General features: G+C 35.7%; 1 protein-coding gene across 5 annotated transcripts in view; it reads right to left on the reverse strand.

The window, feature by feature from the left end:
• Nucleotides 1-2,258: 2,258 nt before the first annotated feature.
• Nucleotides 2,259-18,532, reverse strand: part of STRN3 (striatin 3) — a 61,763-nt gene continuing 45,489 nt past the window's right edge. For all 5 annotated transcript variants that reach the window (XM_015629822.3, XM_015629821.3, XM_015629823.3 and 2 more), the window contains 8 exons: nt 13,242-13,417; nt 13,070-13,117; nt 11,171-11,292; nt 9,976-10,143; nt 9,575-9,715; nt 7,552-7,659; nt 5,225-5,311; nt 2,259-5,116 (listed from right to left, as the gene is read on the reverse strand). In XM_015629822.3, coding sequence (XP_015485308.1) covers nt 4,947-5,116; nt 5,225-5,311; nt 7,552-7,659; nt 9,575-9,715; nt 9,976-10,143; nt 11,171-11,292; nt 13,070-13,117; nt 13,242-13,417 — 1,020 coding nt within the window. In that variant the 3' untranslated portion in view covers nt 2,259-4,946. The remainder of the gene's footprint in view (nt 5,117-5,224; nt 5,312-7,551; nt 7,660-9,574; nt 9,716-9,975; nt 10,144-11,170; nt 11,293-13,069; nt 13,118-13,241; nt 13,418-18,532) is intronic.

The raw sequence follows: 18,532 nt of genomic DNA on the forward strand, positions 1-18,532 counted from the left end.
TCCAGGCCAGAAGTGGCCATGACAGCCCAGCCGGCCCCAGCATCTCCCCCCACCCAGGGCAGGTGGGCCACAAGACTGTACCAAGCCTATCAAGTCCTCCTCTCAACTCAAGTCAGCTGGAACACGACATGACCTTCCAGGGGAAAGGGTAAGAGGGAGGACTAAAAAGCATGTTGTTTTAAATTATCAATTCAAAGTTTGTTTCTATATTAAAAAGTAAAAACAAACCAATACATTTTTATGACATATTAAAGTTTTTGTAACTTGAACTATTTATTTTGAAAAATTAAAATTAATTTACTCATTGAATCTGCATAGGACTCAAGGGTGTACATTCTCAAAGTATTGACAGAACAAGTAAGAAAATGGAACATTCTTAAACTATCTTTTTTGCTTATCTGAGTGGCATTTCAAAATAATTCTGAAGCCTTCTGCTTTTGTTATTTTTTTAAAAAAAAGTTCTTAAAGGCTGAACATAAATACAGGTGTGTGTGTGTGTATAAATACACACAGGCACTGCAGTGACAAGCTGAGTGGTGTGGTAACACCTGAAGGATGCCATCCATCCAGAGGGACCTGGGCAAGCTCCAGGAGGGAGTCCATGGCATTCTCATGGGTTTTAACAAGCCCAAGTGCTGGTGCTGCACCTGGGTCAGGGCAGCCCCCGGTACCAGCACGGGCTGGGGATGGACAGATCAGAGCAGCCCTGCCCAGCAGGACTTGGGGGTGCTGCTGGGTGAGAGGCTGGGCATGACCCAGCCATGGGCACTGCCAGCCCAGAGAGCCAAACGTGTCCTGGGCTGCATCCAGAGCAGCGTGGGCAGCAGGGCAGGGAGGGGATTCTGCCCCTCTGCTCTGCTCTGCTGAGACCCCTCCTGCAGTGCTGCACCAGCTCTGGGGTGCCAGCATAGCAAGGACATGGGACCTGCTGGAGAGAGTCCAGAGGAGGTCACCAAGGGATAGAGCACGTCCTGGAGCTTTGGGGCTGGAGAAGTGAAGGCTTTGGACTAACCTAATGATGGCCTTCCAGGAACTGAAGGGAACCTGTAAGAGAGCTGGAGAGGGACTTTTTACATGAGGATATTAGTGACAGGACAAGGGGAAACAGCTTCAAACTGAAATAGAACAGGTTAAATTGGATACTTGAAAAAACCTCTACTGTGAGGGTGGTGAGTGACTGGCACACAGATTGCCCAGAGAAGCTGTGGGTGCCCCATCCCTGGAAGTGTTCAAAGCCAGGACAAATAAAAAACCTGTTTAGGGGAAGCTGCCCCTGTCCATGGTGGGGGAACAGGCTTGGAGCTAGATGATTTTCCATGTCCCTTTCATTCTAGGCCTTTCTATGAGTCTATGAAATCAAACAGAACAAAAATGCAAGGAGTCAGCACTGTGTGAGCAAGGGGCTTTCCATGGATGTGAGATGGGAAGTGCTGGAGCAGAATACTATCTGAAGTAAAAAAACAGAATACTAGTTTTGAAGTAAAATAAAGCACATATTAATAAGAGCATGCCTGGACAGAGTGTGCTATCAGTTTAAAAAAAAAAATATCATACAATATGTGAAAACAGAGGGCTATTGATAATGTAACTTCAAGCCCACAGTTTTTCCACTTGGAAAATCTACCAATTTTCTCCTGGCAAATAAACTTGCCCTTAGTATTTTTAAATTAGGGAAGGTTCTTAACCAGGCTTGTTACACACTTTTTCATGTGTATTTGCTATTATGTGCATGGCATACCACCATTCATGCTATAGTGGACTGAGTCACCACCGATCTGCTTAAAACAGCTCCTACAATAAAAAGCAAGATGGAGACTAAGTCTGTTAACAACAATCCCTATTGCTAAATTCTAAAGGTATTATCAAACATATTCAGATATCTTTCCATTCAGGTTCTGAGCACCAGTCCCTTTGGGTCTCACAAAAGAGATGTAAATCCTTTCAGAAGCTGAGGTGTTTTTGCTAAATAAAACCATTTCTTTCAGTACTATAATTTTCCCCATCACCAGTACCTTCAGCTCTTCCATTCTAAAAAACTCAAAACCAAAAACCAGAGTTTTCAGCATGTTATATCCCACAACAAATAAACTAAGATGTAATAGAAATTATTGGCAATATTCAATAACCGATGCCTTACTACAGCATTTGATCCATTATGCGTTAGCAAACTAAGATGATCATTAAGATTTCAATTAAGGAAAATAAGCAAATATTTTTGGTTTTATCATTTCAATTTTAATACAATTAAAAAAAAAAGGTAAAGGTTATGCATGGTAATGTTTATTAAACAATCACATTTTATTTAAGCATTAAAATGCAGCAGTCTGGAAAAGCTGCCAGAAACAATGTTTGGCTTCAGAAAAGGCAATTATGAAATTACTTCCAATAAAATTCAAATACTCTCTTGTCTGTTGATTAGTTGAATGCTTTAGACTGGAAAGAACAAAAAGTGCAAGTCAGCTGAATGTTACTTTTAAAAGTAAAGTCTTAGTGTCCTACAAGCAATTACTGGAAGGCCTCACCTCAATCTTCATGATAAAGGACAAAATTCTCCAATTCCTACACAATTATAATTTACTGTAACATTTCAAGCAATGCAACATTATTACTAAAACAAAAATAATTCCAAAATGTAACTGCATTATTCTGCCTACCATGAGCACCTCTTTCCTTTTTTTTTTTTAAATTCTAATTTGTTTGACATGAGATGGCATGAAATACATTCTTACTGGAAAACTGGAAACTTACATGGAACAATGCAGTTAAACCACTTATAGGAACATGTTCTAGCTTTAGTTAATTTATACCTAAACATACTACTTTACATGAAAATATTCACATTGTGGTATTCTGTTTCTGCTGATACACTTTGAGCAAAGTGACTCATCACAGAATAGGTAAATATTGACCTTCAGTTTAGTTTTTTTTTGTGCATCAACTTTATGGGAGGACTTGTAAAGAAATGGACAAAGGTAAGATATATGGGCAAATTTTGGCATTTAGAAATTATTTTTTTTCTCAAAATTCAACACAGTTATTCAGTGGCAGCTTGAAACAAAAAGATAGTATCTTTCTTGCTCCTAAATCACTTCAGAATAATTTCATATGCAAAGATAATGAAAAACACTGAGATTATTACCTTAGAGGGGCTGTAAGAATACAATAGCAATTTTTGATTTGTTCTTGTAAAAATCTTTTAAAACATTGTGGAAACATGTTCTTATATGTGGGTACTGCTGCTTGAAACTGAACAGTTGCTCAACATCCAGACAACTATTACAATCTTGCAAAAGCAAAGCAGCTTATAAGCATAATAAACAAATGGTCATTTTGCTAAAATTGAGACCTAATTTAGTAATTTGTAGAATGACTTTTTCAAACTGTGCAACACAAAATAATGTAGCCAACAGTAACATACAGGTACACCATTTAATATTTATTATATGCATTTTATATACATTATTTTTCAACAGCTGTACTTTTGCTATGTGGTACAATCTTAAAAATTTGCTGATTCATAGTTTGTAAAACAGAAACCTTACAAAACTCATCAAAACTCGCAAACTGATCAGAAAAGTTTTGTGGAAGACTAGAAAAAATACTTTCTTGTATTAATCATGCATTACACAAACAAAATTTTTAGTTACACCATAAACTGAAGCACATCTGAAAAATAAAATAAAAGCAGGGAATAACTAGTCAAAACACAGCAGATTTATTAATCTTGAATTAACTACTTTTGTATTCTATTTGAAATGCAAATAAAAATAATTTTCACTCCAAAGGTTCTGAAACAAGATTGGTTTTTTTTTGGAATCAACTCCACTCCAGGTACTTAACCAGAGGAAAAATAATTTCTTGGTTTGCAACTTTAGAATTATCAAATGTCCCATTTTCTCATCTATTTTAGACTGTTCAAAGAGTGCCATAACAGATATACAGGGCCCTTTAACACACTACATAAAAGGATATAAAGACCAACAAAAAGTGAAATAAATAACAATAGGCCATTAGCAAGATGGGTAATCCTTGATAAATAAACTCGTAAATACAGTAAGATGTACAAAATATCACATAGTGATAGGATGCCAAGATTAATTTTTTTTTTTTAAGAGTTCATTCAGGGGTGTTAACCCCTCTGTGTTTCATTTGAACACATTTTACAGTCCTTTATTTATGAAGACAGTTATGCAATGATGATGAATTAGCATCCTTAAGCAAGGACTTAGCTGAGCTGTATTAGGCAAAAGAAGGGAAGATTGTGGTTACACAGCAGCGGGTCAGTGAGATCTCTGTGTTTTAGGGTTCTATAATGCAGAAAAACATTATCAATACAATCTTGAGCACTGTTGTGACAGGCTAAATATATAAAAAGACTTATAAAAACTAGAATTTTATCCAAACATTTTGTGCAACTAATGCTAAAATATTTTAAGTTAAATTTCCTTTTCTTTAAAGCAAAATAAAAGTTTAAAAGGGGAATCTGTGGCATTCAACTGATAAACAGAAGATTACTAAGAGATGAAAAGAAAGCTACTCTTGGAGCTCACTTCCCCCCACAAGAGCACCACATTCCTAACCCTAAGGCAGCACACAGAGTCCAAAATAAAAGTCTTTTGTAAGATCAGACTCCACGTTTGCTTAAAGACACCTAAAGAACAGACATACGCTCAGTTCATATCCAGTCAAGGCTACAAATACTGGTTTTCTCTTTTGTATTTGTCCCCACCCCCCCAAATACAGTAATTACAGTTAAATGAATGAGCCTGACATTGTTCAAGATGTGGTGACTTTTCACCAACTTCTACCTGCCCCACTCAAGAGCCTTCACCCAGGCAGATCAGATGTAGTGTCTTATAGGTAACCTTATAATTGATGGCAGTGACGCATTCCCTCTTTTTTGTCCAAACAGACCTGCTGTTATGATGCAGGTTTGTTCTGCTATGTCACACGAATACTTTGGCAAGGGCATCAGCTCCTGCACTGGCAATATATGCTTTTGATGGATGAAATGCTACATCATAAATTGATTCATCCAGCTTTTTCCTATGAGCTGTTATTTCTTGTACACATGTCTTGCTGTCCAAATTCCACAACCTAATGGAGCAATCATGGCCTGTTTAGGAAAGAAAGAAAGGAAAAAGACAAAAGACAAGGTTATATTTGTCAGAAATTCAGCGCATCACATGCATAATTTATATCGAATATGAAAAATAACCCTTACTTCCAGACATTAAATAGATTCCATTAGGATCTACAGCTAGACTTGTGACAGCATCCAAGTGAGCAACCATAGAATGGATCATTTTACCTAAAAGAAAAATAAACAGTGAATTTCCTGTGAAGTACTGTTTATTTAAAAAAACATCAACCCATTCTCCTTAAATGCAATATAAGATAACATGCTTATTTAAATTCCAGTAATATTTGAATGGTTCATATTCCATTAGAAATTATGATGTTTCAACTGCAGACTCTTGTATAAACATATGGGCAAATGACACACAACTCTCAAAAAAGCATTGCAAGCAATCTTTTTATCCACTTGGTATCTTTATTTGCAGCAACAACAATGAAGACCTAAAATGACTGGGTAAGAACCTCTGACTCTTAAATGTCCTAATAACTGCCCCAGTATGAGAGTGTTGATGAAGCTTTGTAAAACGAGACTTACTGAGCCATATCAATGGTCCATCTATCTCTGTCATTGCTAGGAGAGAAAAATAAGGCAACTATAGAATACTTGCCCAAAATACTCTCCAGCTTCTAACAATTAACTGTTTGGTTATATCACAAACCAGAACAGTTAACTCTGCATTCAACTACTCTTAATGCATTTCCTGGCATTGACCTCTGTTCCTGGACTCTCAGCAACATCTTTTAGCACCTCATGATGCCTTTTCAAAGGAGTTCTGTAATGTTTAATTGCACAGAAGAACTTTCACCTGTTGGGGATCAGCAACTGAACCTCAGTTCACATATTAAAAATGAGAGCAAATAAATCCCTGTAAGACCATGATCAACATGAAGAAAGTGTATCAGTTTGTTCAGTTGTTCATCTTCCTAAAGAATCTCAGCCTATTCAGTATCTAAGATTACTCCTGAAGAACCTAAAAGCTACTGAAGATCTCTGATCATCATCTTTCTAACCATTCTCTGAAACATATTAATTTGGCTGTATCCCTTTTGAGATATGGGAGACTTCACTCGAAGTATTCATACAAAGGTATTAAAAATGTTCCCTTTTGCTTTTTATTCCTTTCCCTCCTTCTAATATGCATTTTGCTACTCTGACTGCTAAGCAACAAATTAGTATTTTTATCCAACCTCTTATTTTAACTCCAAGGTTTTACTTTGAATAAGAAATCTGCACAGTGATTATTATTTTGTATTATAACGTTTGTTTTTCCTTACATGTATCATTTCCCATTTATCCACATGGAATTTAATTTGCCTGCTTTTATGTCTTTTAAGATCTCCAGTTCTTCCTCGTCAGCCCTCATGTTTAATAACCTGAATTAATGAATGTCAGTTTACTGCCAATATACTGTTCCCTGTTCAGATGACTCACTATGTTGAACTACTGCTGATCCCTCCAGACCCACTGATATTTTATTCCACAAAAAACATTTACTTTGACCCCCTGTTTCCTGTCTTTGACCCAATTATTTTTTCATGCAGATTTTTCTCCTTATTCTTTTTTCCTTTGAAGCAATAAATCTTAATTTCAGCAATGTAAATGCAATGCATTTAATGACCACAATTCAAATACATATGTTCATGGCAGGTGCAAAGTGGAAAAAATCTCCAGCTTTTTTGCTTTAGAAAACAAAAAGCTCAAGAACACCATCCCCTGCTGGGCCCAAACCAAACACCTCAAACAGAGGTTTTGTATGTGCTTACTTAAAGTGAGCTTCATTTTTTCTTTTTCTTCCAGCTTTGATAGGTAACATGTAGGAAGTGACAGGTAATTTCACAAATAGGAAGTTTAAGTTTGTTCTTAGAATTATTTTAATGTTTTTGTCATGACAGGCAGTGCAGTTTTCTCCTATAGCCTTCTTTACCCTCTTTCTTCCAGATCCTTTTCTGGTTTTTAAACCATATCAACAACTTAAGTATAACATAGGATTTCATTACCATAACAAATTTAGGGTTATTCCTTGCCCTAATAGGTACTAAGTGATCTCTTTTACTACTGAGAGCTGAAAAACAGAACTGACAATAGTTAGTAAAAAGCATGGAAATTATGAAAGAAGAAACAAAGCAAATATACTCTATAAATTACGAAAGCTCTAAAGACCACTTTTTTGTCCCTCACAACTATCTCTGCCCGTTTTGAGAGTGTTTTCTGACTCCTGAAGTCACAATTGCAACAGGTATCTTTGCTTCACAGAGAAGGTACTGAAAAAGTTTAATCTTCAAAATACCAAAAGTTCTGTTTTATATAAGACTACATTACCAGTAAGTTTTCTACAAATGGATTCTCCCTATGTCATCCAGAATTTCTTTAAACATATTCATATATACAAATTAGGTTCTCTTTATCCTTACCCGTTTTGTTGTCAAAAAATTTGATGTGTCTATCTTCATGTGCTGTAATAGTTACAGGAAGTGTGGGATGACTTACTACCTTGTTAATATGATTATTTGATTGTACACCTGAAAATAAAATGAAAGAATATTCATCTGCCTTAAAGAAAATGTCAAAGTTAAAATTACAGTATTTTAGCATCATACTTTAGATTACTATATTATTTAATATTATGTAAGCAATATTTTAGGACCAACAGACCTCCTAAGAAATAAAGCTTCTTGCTTTACAGGATGGGGCAAAGTGAGGTAGCCAAAGTACTGTAAGGTTAAAGCTTGTAAGTAGTTTACACCCATGAATGATTCTTGCAAGAGAAAACCCAGGAAGTACTGCAGGGCAGCATGAGCCAAGTAGAAACAAACTGTAGCACAAGTAATGTATGTTTATGTTTAGCACACAGCTCTAACACCTCCACATCAAAAAATATTTCATTTGGGGGGATGAAGGGGGGTTGGAAAGAAGACAGAGGCACAGAGTGGTTTGGGTTGGAAGGGACACCTTCTACTAGACCAGAGAATCCAAGTAACTGAAGTCAACCTAACCCTCTTAGATTCTGTCAGATGTATTTGTGTCTTCAATTTCAACTTAAACAACGAATGGTTTAAATCTCTTCACAAGTCTACAGGATACTCTTAATTTCTGTGTTTAATTTTTCTTGATTCCACTTTAAAGTCTCTCTTCAAACTAGAAAAAGTATTTCTCTAAATTGTGATGTGATCCTTCTCACTTCAATATCAGGCTTTGCAGAAGATATCTCTAAGACAGCTTTTACAGTTTTTTCAACCTGTGTTGAAGTCTGTAAATTTAATTATTAAGTAAACTACACTACTTAGAGGGGAGAGGCAGATTATCCCCTTGCATTACTCTTTTAGATCACATTTTATAGAAAGGAATGAGCAGAAACTGGAGGTTTTCCTGATGAAACACTTTAGGAGGCTCACAAAAACAAGTCTCCTCTATACAGAGTTTCATCAAATACATGCAATTACTTCTTGATGAGCTACCTATCCATAACACTTTATTTGCAGAAACAGGATTTCTAAAAAGTTCAACCAGAAAATGTGTTTAATCCCAAAAGAACTAAATACTCTGTTTAATTTATTTATTAATTTATTATTCACCTACATGTCTTAATAGCTTCCATGTCAAGTCTATATAATGAAAACTGTGGTTTAAAATACAAATCAGACAAGTGAATCTTAAGAAATCTTAGAGGACAATAACTGTTGATTTCATTATCTCTAACTACTTTAAAATCCTGCTAAGAGTTACAAAATGGCTTGGGTGGAAGGGACCTTTAACATCATCTAGTTCCAATCCCTCCTGCCAAAGGCAGGGCCACCATCCACCGAACTGGATTCTTTAAAGCTACATTCAATCTGGCCTAGAACACTTCCCAGGGATGGAGCACCCCAAATTTCCCTGAGCAACCTGTGCCAGTGTCTCACCACTCTCACAGTAAAGAACTCCTTCCTAATACCTAATCTAAACCTATTCTCTTTCAGTTTGAGCCATTCCCCTTTGTCTTTGCATGCCCTTGTACTAACAAGTTCCTCTCCAAGTTTCCTGCAGCCTTGCTAACCTTCCTTTAGGTATTGAAAGATCATAACAGTATCTCCCAAGAACCTTCTCCAGCCTGAACAACCCCAACCCTTTCAGCCTGTCTTCACAGGAGAGGTGTTCCATCTCTAGGATCATCTTCATGGCCTTGCTCTGGACTGAGTCCAACAGTTCTATGTCCTTCTTATGCTGAGGCCCCAGAGATGGATGCAGCACCCCAGGCAGGGTCTCACAAGAGCAAAATAGAGGGGTTAAAACACCTTTCCGTAGTGTTTGTTCCAAGCATCTAACCATCTTTCGAACTGAATGATGCAGTAGAGGAGTAAAACTTTTTTATTTACTACACCATACAATGAGGTACCATAATAATAGAGCATGAACCTCATTCAAGATGGGTATTTAATACAAAAGAGCTCTACTTACCAGATTCTACTTGCGATGAAAACATTACCACTGACTGGGATGTTTCTAAATCATAGATGACTGTGCTGCCAGTGTTAAAAGATGCCACCATATGAGCAGGGTCACAACCTATAAAGTCAACTGATGTGGGTATTCCATGCTCTAGAAAGAGAAAAAAATATCTTTAGAAAAAATGAAACACTTTAAAAATTCCTGACATTTACAGGAATTTTTAAACATTTAAGGTCACACGTAAAGAAGGTATTTACTCTTTTCTTTAAAGCAATGCTATAGCACCATGATTATTTTATTACAAGTTATTTTTTAGCTATGTTACCTACTTAGCATAAATGGAGATAATGAGCCTGGATGCATCATCAGCTGCCTCATAACAGATTTTCAAAACCACTGCAAAAAGTTACCTTTCTCTCCATTGTAAGTGCAAATACAGGGAATCTTTTCCGGTGGGTTCCATAACCTAATAGTGCCATCTGCTGAACAAGAGAGTAAGTGATTCTTTACACCACTGTAAGCGAGACCCCACACTGCATCTGTGTGAGCAATTAATGTGCCAGCTAGAACGTTTGGCTCTGGAAAAAAAAAGTTAAGAAAGAAAACCTTTTTAGTGAAGAAGCATTAAGTATTTTTTGTACCTCAACATAAATTATATTCCACATAAACCAGCTGTATGTCCCCCCTGCCCTTCCTGTTTAAGCAACAGCTAGAATATTACGCAAGTCATTTCGGACAACCACGGCCATCTTTCTCAAAAAACCAACCAACCAACCAGGAAAACAGACAAGCAAACTCAAACCAAAAACTCTACCAAATCACCCAACAACCCCCCCCACCCCAAACAACTCAAACAACTATAGCCCCTTTTCCAGAATTATACACTCTTGTTGCCACCCCTTCTCTTATTTCTTCCTTCCAAATTCAATATCTTAAAGATGCTTGATCACAGCCCTTCCTTTGTACAAGGTGCAGAAAATCAGCTTTCTACTTAAACATTGGATGTTTACTTGATGCAGTTTTTACTCAGCATTCTCTGCTGACATGTAAGTATGGTCTAAAGCTCTCAAGCACACTAATAATGAAAACAGGATTAATTTTTTCCTGTGGAGCTGAGAATCTTATTTTCATCTTCCTGATAGTTTAGAGTTGCCTTTTATAGAGGGTTTTTAAATCTGGGCAGAGTTTTCCAAGAAGTTATCAGCTATTTAATTTTAGAGACATCTAAAATTAAAGTTAGGGACCTGAGATGCAAGTTAGAAACATGAGACATAGAATCTGAGCACGCTTATCTCAGTTTTCTGCCAAATTTCCATCAGAAGAAATAAATACATCATTTTCAAGAAGTTGCAATTCTGGTTCATAATTTTTTGCTTCTCAAAAATATAAGTTATGATAATTTTTTTATTTACTGCATAAATCTCAGGAATTGCTAAGTCTCTAATTCTACACAAAGTACATCAACAGTGCAAGAGGGAATAAAGAACTAAATGGCAGTAATATTTCACAAAAGCTCTAGAAAACAAATTAACATTAAGTAGAAAAATAATGAAATAATGTTCAAGACAATGGTCAGAGGTTGTTTATCTTTTTAAAGGTACTTACCATAGGTATCATAAGGATCCACACTAGGGCTAGGCATGTTCCACCACTGGATGGTTGCATCAATGCCACCACTGAAACACTGTTCTCCATTGGAACTAATTGCCAATGACAATACAGGTCCACTATTGAGAAACAGAGAAAAAAGCTGATTGGTAACAGGACAGAAGTAAAAATTTGGCTATTTAAAAAAAAAAAAAAAAATCTGGATTGGCTTTAGCAGTTAAGAACCCCTTAAACTCCATAGAAAAATTCTAGTAAAAAAATTTTTAAGTCTCAACAAGTGATACCAATCTCTGTTAAGATAATCACAAGTAATTAGCTAGAACTATGCAAACTGAAGCAATTCAAAGAACATCACTTATTTCTCAGAAGCAGCAGTAACTAAAACCTACAAATGGTAAGTTTTTACAGTGCATCTATGCCAACCTAATAGCTAGCTGTGCAGAGAGAGGTGGCTGTAGCTCCCTGGCAACTGTTTCCTCATTTTACTTTTAGGAACAGATAGTAATCCATGCCCCAGGAAACTGTTCAGAGAAATGATCCTAAAAACTGTACCTTTTGGCCAAAAAACCCCTACCAGTTTAACTTCTTCAACCTGCTTGCAGTGATACCAGACAAGCACAAGTTGTAGCCCAAAGGAAGAAACAGGTCTATTACTTTGGACACCTACTACCACCACACACTTAACTGTACTACAGTTAAACCACATCCACAAAATTAGGTGTCTGGGTCATTCGATGGCCATGCTCATGATATCAATGAGTGCAGATAAACAAACTAGAACTACATATTTGAAGATGTTGAAAAGGAAGACTACTGGCTGAATCCACCTATACATTTGGTAAAGTGAAAAATAAGGATGGGCAGGAAGGTAATGCTGCTCAATAACTGCCTGAGGGGAAAAACAGTAAAATTATTTTGTTTCATCACACTGGAAGCCACAGGGTGGGGATTAGTTCTCTATCAGAGAACTTATCTTTTCATAGTCACTAAAAACCACACAATTAACAGCTTAAATTTGGACTCAGATCTGGAGAATTCAACTGGTCAGTAACCCTCTATATCACTTACAAGAACTTGTATTTCATGAGGACAAATTGGTCACCCAGTCCTGGGGAAGTGTGTTTTATGCTTTAGGTAATAAATGAGAAAGTAACACATGATGTTCTATCACGTGGTGTAAGGGGAGGGTGATAGGAGCATGTGTAAATTTCCAAACACAAACTATGAATTCATTTTCTACTTTGCTGTTTTTCAGGCAAGCACAAGAAGTGCCACCCAATTCCATGCTTATCAAAGAACCCTCTTGAAGCTCACCTGCTAAACAGGTTGGAAAGTGGATCTTTACTTATATAAGAAAAGTACTACTCTGGCTATCAACTGTGTGTTTTTATCTTGCATTCTTATTGAAAGAGAGCAGAATTCAAAATTAGCAAGGGAAACTCAGGCAGTAATAAAACAGTTAACACAAGCTGAAAAATTATTAAGACTCAGACCTGTATCTGAAGCTACTAGCCAAGACCAGCCTACACCTTACTCATCTTTTCCACATATTACATATAATATATATATGTATTTATACATACATACATATTTATATTACATATAAAATCTAGACAGTCTGAGACATGTTTTAGGTGAATTCATTATTATAATCTATAATCTCTCCTTTCCACTGCAACTAATCAAATTTGCCACTTTCCTGTTCTTGTGTTATCATGGACTCTGCAATTCATGACAAGGACTTGGTATTAAGCTGCTTTGCAAAGTATAATGGGCCTTTAATGTCTAAACACTGTAAAAATTAGTATAATTTCTGGCTTTTACACTGAAGTTTTTGATGAATACAAGAGATAACAACAATGTATTTATCAGTCATGAATAATGTCAAACACTCACATGTGGGCCCTAAATGTGTAGATGGGTTCTACATCTAAAGAGGCACTCCTGAAAGAAAAAGAAGAGTTATTATACCATATGAAATCTCTACTTAAAAACTCTGAAAATGTAAGAGTTTAATCAATTTCAAAGGCATTTAAAACATATGCTTTATAAAACCCCATATACTTGCTTTTTGGCAGGAACCGTTTTCTGCAAATTCCAAAGTTTCAGAGTATGGTCCTCAGAGGCTGTAACCAGCACAGGCTCTACAGGATGAAAAGCTAATGCTCGCACTCCATCAAAATGACTGCGTAGCGTGTACTTAGGGTTCCATGTCTTTCGGAAGGCATCTTTATTAGCTGGCAACTTAAAAGAGAAAAGGAAAGGAGTAATTTTATCTTAGATTTTAAAATATATATATATATATATATATATATGCTAATATATATTTAACCTTAAGTTTGCATTTATCTATTGATTTATCTATATACATCTACAACCCCATCTGGCCAGCTAGACAGTCTGCAAATTTTTCTCTTGTAACAGTTTCCTCTGACCCATGCTGGAATGATATATAATGTCAAACACACAGTAAGAAAGACTGGATTTTCAAAACCTATTTTAATTCTTTTGTGCAATGACACTAATTCCTGCAGAAAGAGAAATGTTTCATTGAGTGTCATGTTGTCTGCACCCCAGGAAGAGATTATAGCCATCAAAAATTCATTTACCACTTAAACACAATAAAAATGATCTTGAGGTCCTCCTCATATAAGTAACTTGACTGACATTGACAAGAAACATACATAGTTTTTGAATACTGCTACAGGTGAAGTTATGTACACAGAAATAGCTAATCAAAATTTCAATACACATTTCTCATGATTTTAAATGTGACATTACACAAATATTTTTTAAGTCTTTGATGAGTTTCAAATGTATTTGTGAGACAATAACTTAGTTGCTTTGTGAAGCAATACATGCAAACTATACATTTATATACTGTTAACCTATAGACTGTTAGGCTAAAATACAATAATTACAGCTGCTTAATATTAAATATAGGTAACTCAGAAGAATCACCAGAAAAATTCAAGCCCTTCTAGTGATTGCAAGAGACTAATTTATTGTCAGCAAGAAGACCCTTAAAAGATTACATTCCATTCTAAGCCTCCATCACAAAGAAATATAATGTCGAAGTACCTCTCTCTCTTGCCCTAAAGGCAGTTTAGAAAACTGACTTGAATTAGATGAACAAAATCAGCAAACTAAGAATGAATGGAAACTAATTGGATCATTTGTCTTACACAAATGGAAACTAATTGTATCCTTTGTCTTACACACTATTCAGCATGTAATCGTAAAGTATGTTTCTCAACTGTAGACCAGAATAGCTTGACATCTCAAACTAATTTCAGCAACACTAATAAGAAATTAAAATCTCCCATAGATAATCAAATGTAACTACCTTTTATCTGTCAGGACTGAAAATAGATAATAATGTCACATATACTGTAATAAGTATTTTTGGACCAGGTCTATAACCTGGATTGAATTATCATTACTCACTGAAACCAAATTCAATTCTATCCAACAAAACAAAGCGGTTCAGACAATAAAATTTACTGTTCTGAGTTACAGATGTGCAGACATTTGCTTTTCCATTATATTACTGTAAATTTCTGTCCTAAGTGCAAACTTTACCTAATTCCAATCAACTCAAAGAAGCCTGTTGTACCAGGTATGTAACCTAAATTTTTAGGGTTTTTTAAATACCAACAAAAAATACATACAATAAGCATTTTGTTTGCAATCTTTATACTTCAGAGTACACTGAATACTGAAATATTTTTACTGAGATTTAAGTTATTTAGCACTACACTGCGTATTATATACAAGCTTCATAAAAAGAATAATTTTTTTTTTTCAGGAAACAGAGCAGAGTGGAATTCTGGAGTTCTGCATTAAACATAATTTGGACCAAACTGTTGATTTATTTCCCTCCCCAAATGGACAAGAGAAGGGGGAGGGAAAACAAAAGGAAAAGATGAAGGTATTTTCCTAGTAAACAGAGTCCCTTGATATTTTAAATCCTCGTTATGTAGCGTATTCACCCACCTAGTTAACTTACATTGCCTCATGTATTTGCAGTAATCTGGGGCTTAGAGAAATTAAAGCCAAAAATGTTAAATAGTAGTTCTTAATTTTAGCACATGATCTGTACCCAAATTATGCAAAGACTTTCAAATTTTTGGGTGCAATGTGCATCCACACAACAATAGTATCCATTACAGTCGTGATGAAAAGTCATTTGAGAAAATCAGAATTGGATGCAGCCATCCTTATTTTTCAAAACATGATTCTCTCTCTCTTTTTCTTTCTCTTTTCTTTAAAGGATTGTTACAAGGCTAATTTTGGTTTTGTCAGTAAGAGAAATCTGCTAAAATGCAAGGTATAGAATTTACACAAGTTATGAAAAGATACATTTCCAATTTTTAGTATAGATTTGAAGTTTTAATTTTTTTAAAATGGACTGGAACGTGTTGGTTCTTTTAGAAGACACCACATACACTTTACTAGAAATCTATTTATATACAAACCAATTTTTTAAAATTCTTCTCCCTATCTACGTTTCTATGGATCTTGATATCCGTATTACAAGAGAACAACTGATACACCTTTAAACAGACCCTTGCAATCTCTAAGAAAAAAAAGCTAATGTGTTTCCAAAAAAACAACCATAAAACCCAACCCCACCTCAGATAAACAGGCAAGGACTTGGAAAAGGGATTTGATGATTACAAACGATAACTGTGAGATTATTTCAAAATGAAATTTTGAGATTATTAACAAAATGGGCCAGAGGAGCAATGGAAAAACAATGAAATGGGACAGTATATATCAATGTTCAAAAGTGGGACATCTCCAAAGCCTCACAAAACATACAGTGTGGATAGACACACTGCCCCACTGAGTCTGGATGCTCTACTCTGTGTATTTATATACACTGGCAAGATAATCAAAATCATGAGAAGACAGACTATGGAACCATACAACTTCACTACCTGCTCCTCCCTTTTTCCAAGGACTTCAGTGGACTTTAGTAAAGACCAAGAAGGATCAAACAGCCCATTCGTTCTGCCTTGTAAAGCACAGGCAAACCAGACTGAAACTACATCTGAGCTAAACAAACAAATAAAAACCAGCTCCCTCCTATGAACAAAAACTACCAGGGAATGAAAATCTTCCTTGCCCCTGCAGTCAAGAGAATCCTAACACATTGTAAGAAGACATGCATTTTCCTATCTCAAACAAGTACTCCCCAACAGCAAACAAAAATTTTAGAAAACAATAATTAATAACTGCAGTGTCTTTCTATGTTTTAATGTTACTTTTTTCTTGATAATGTTGTAACTTACTGGAGATTTACAAGTTTACATGCTCTGATAAAGGAAAGCTTTCCCTTTTTCAGTCAGTCCTACTGCAGAAAAACACCATTCTCTGCTGCTATGGAATCAAAAAATACACAAATGGGAGCATTTGATTTGGCAACATTATTCCCTCAGAGTACAAAAAAACTACATGCACTGAGGTCAAAGTAAGTAACTAGATGATAAGGAAGACATGACTATACTGTTTAAGAGATGACTAGTCTTGGAGACAATCTATGAATTTAATCAAACATACAGAAATCTTTTGAGTACTAGTTGAAATTCCTATGATTTATACTTAAATACCCCCATCCTATATTCATATCCTCTCCTTTTCAAAATACAGCACTCATCAAGGAGTGATACATGAAAGCTAGTGGAAGCCTGTTGTGGCCTTATTTATTCATGCACTCTAATGGCTCACAAAAGCTATTTGAAGAGCATGAACCTATTGGGAAAAAATGAATTAAGTGTTGGGGTTTGAGGTATTTTCATTGTTCTTGTTCTACTTACACATTAACTTAGCATAACACCTCCTAGTCTGGAGATATACTAGAAAAGGAGGTGACTTCAGCTAAGCTTAGAAGGGCATTCGACTACGTTGCCCTCCAAGTACTGTACTACAGCTTCAAGGTCTTACTGTGCTGCAAATCCATAGCTATGAGAGAACAACTTCAGAAATTAAGAACTATCATGGAATTTTTAACCTAAAGAAACTTGTGATGAAAAACTAATAGCATCTGAATTTCAGTCTCTTCAAAGTCACGACAGGACAGTGTCATTTTAAATATAAAAAAAATTGCTGCCATCTGTGTTATTTTATATTTTGTTTTTTCTGACACACAAAGCCAAAAGCCACTATGCATTTTCCAGCTATGCTTTAAAAGGAAGAAAATATCCTAAGAGTACTGGGAAAGGAGGACTGGACAAGAAGCAGGGAAACCAAATGACTATTATGGTCAATCCCAACTCATTTTCAGTGAATAGTCTAGTAAGAAAATTAAACTCTACCTCTCTCTTTTGTCTCCTGTATACACCAGATATCAGAGCATGAAATTGCCTCTTCCCACTCACCTCCCAAACCAAGCTAAAATTAAAGAGCCTCTAATAAAGGGCTTCAGTGAGAAAATTTTGAAAATTCAACTACATTGAAAAAGTAAGATCAACTTAATCTACAGGATGATTAACACCTTCCAACCTTCAACAAATGTGTGCTTCTACTGCAAATTTCTTATTAGCTCAGGCAGCACTTCACATTTGTGTATTTATCAGCTATTCACTGCTTTAAGTTTCCCAATAGCAAAGGTAACCTCTGTTCTGCATCACTCTTCACACCAGAGAAATTGTTCTGTCAGCTTTGTCACAAGTAGTACAGATTCTCATGTAACAGTTTGATTAGTTAGTATCAATTATATTCATTTTAATGCTTTCTGAGTTTAGTCCTGGCTTGCCTCTAAATATCCCTCCATCTCAGAATAAGCAAAATGTCTACACACTGTTTTATAAAGAATCTGTAGTTCACAAAAGACAGCAGTACACTACAAACTTGCAACCTGCAGTCGAGCCAATACAAGACGTTTTAAATACAATACTGCATGCAAAACTTACCTGAACACTCCCCTAACCAGCCATCCAACGTCACTAGCCAATGAAAAATTTAACACTATTGGTAGATGCTTAATGAATACATTCAAAGGAATGTCAGAACACTCTGGATTATAATAAAAACATCCTCTAAAAAGCTTACATCTGAAAAATACTATTATATATACAGTCTGTGCTGTTAACACTACTTACTCATCAAAAGGACAGTAAATAAGTTAATATCAATATTTGTGTTCCATGCCATGTCTACTCAACACTCCATTTCAATGTATAAATGTCATTTGTGTCATGTTAAGACATTAATATGTATTTTATGCCATAATGTATTTCCCCCCAGTGACAAAATCTGAATTAAATTATTAATGTAGAAAAAAACCCAAGTCATCTCAACTTAATTCTGGTTACCCAAATTACTCGGCTCATTCACAAGGTGTTCTTTCCTTCC

This window comes from Parus major, chromosome 5 (assembly GCF_001522545.3).
Source record: "Parus major isolate Abel chromosome 5, Parus_major1.1, whole genome shotgun sequence".
NCBI classification, from domain to species: Eukaryota; Metazoa; Chordata; class Aves; order Passeriformes; family Paridae; genus Parus; species Parus major.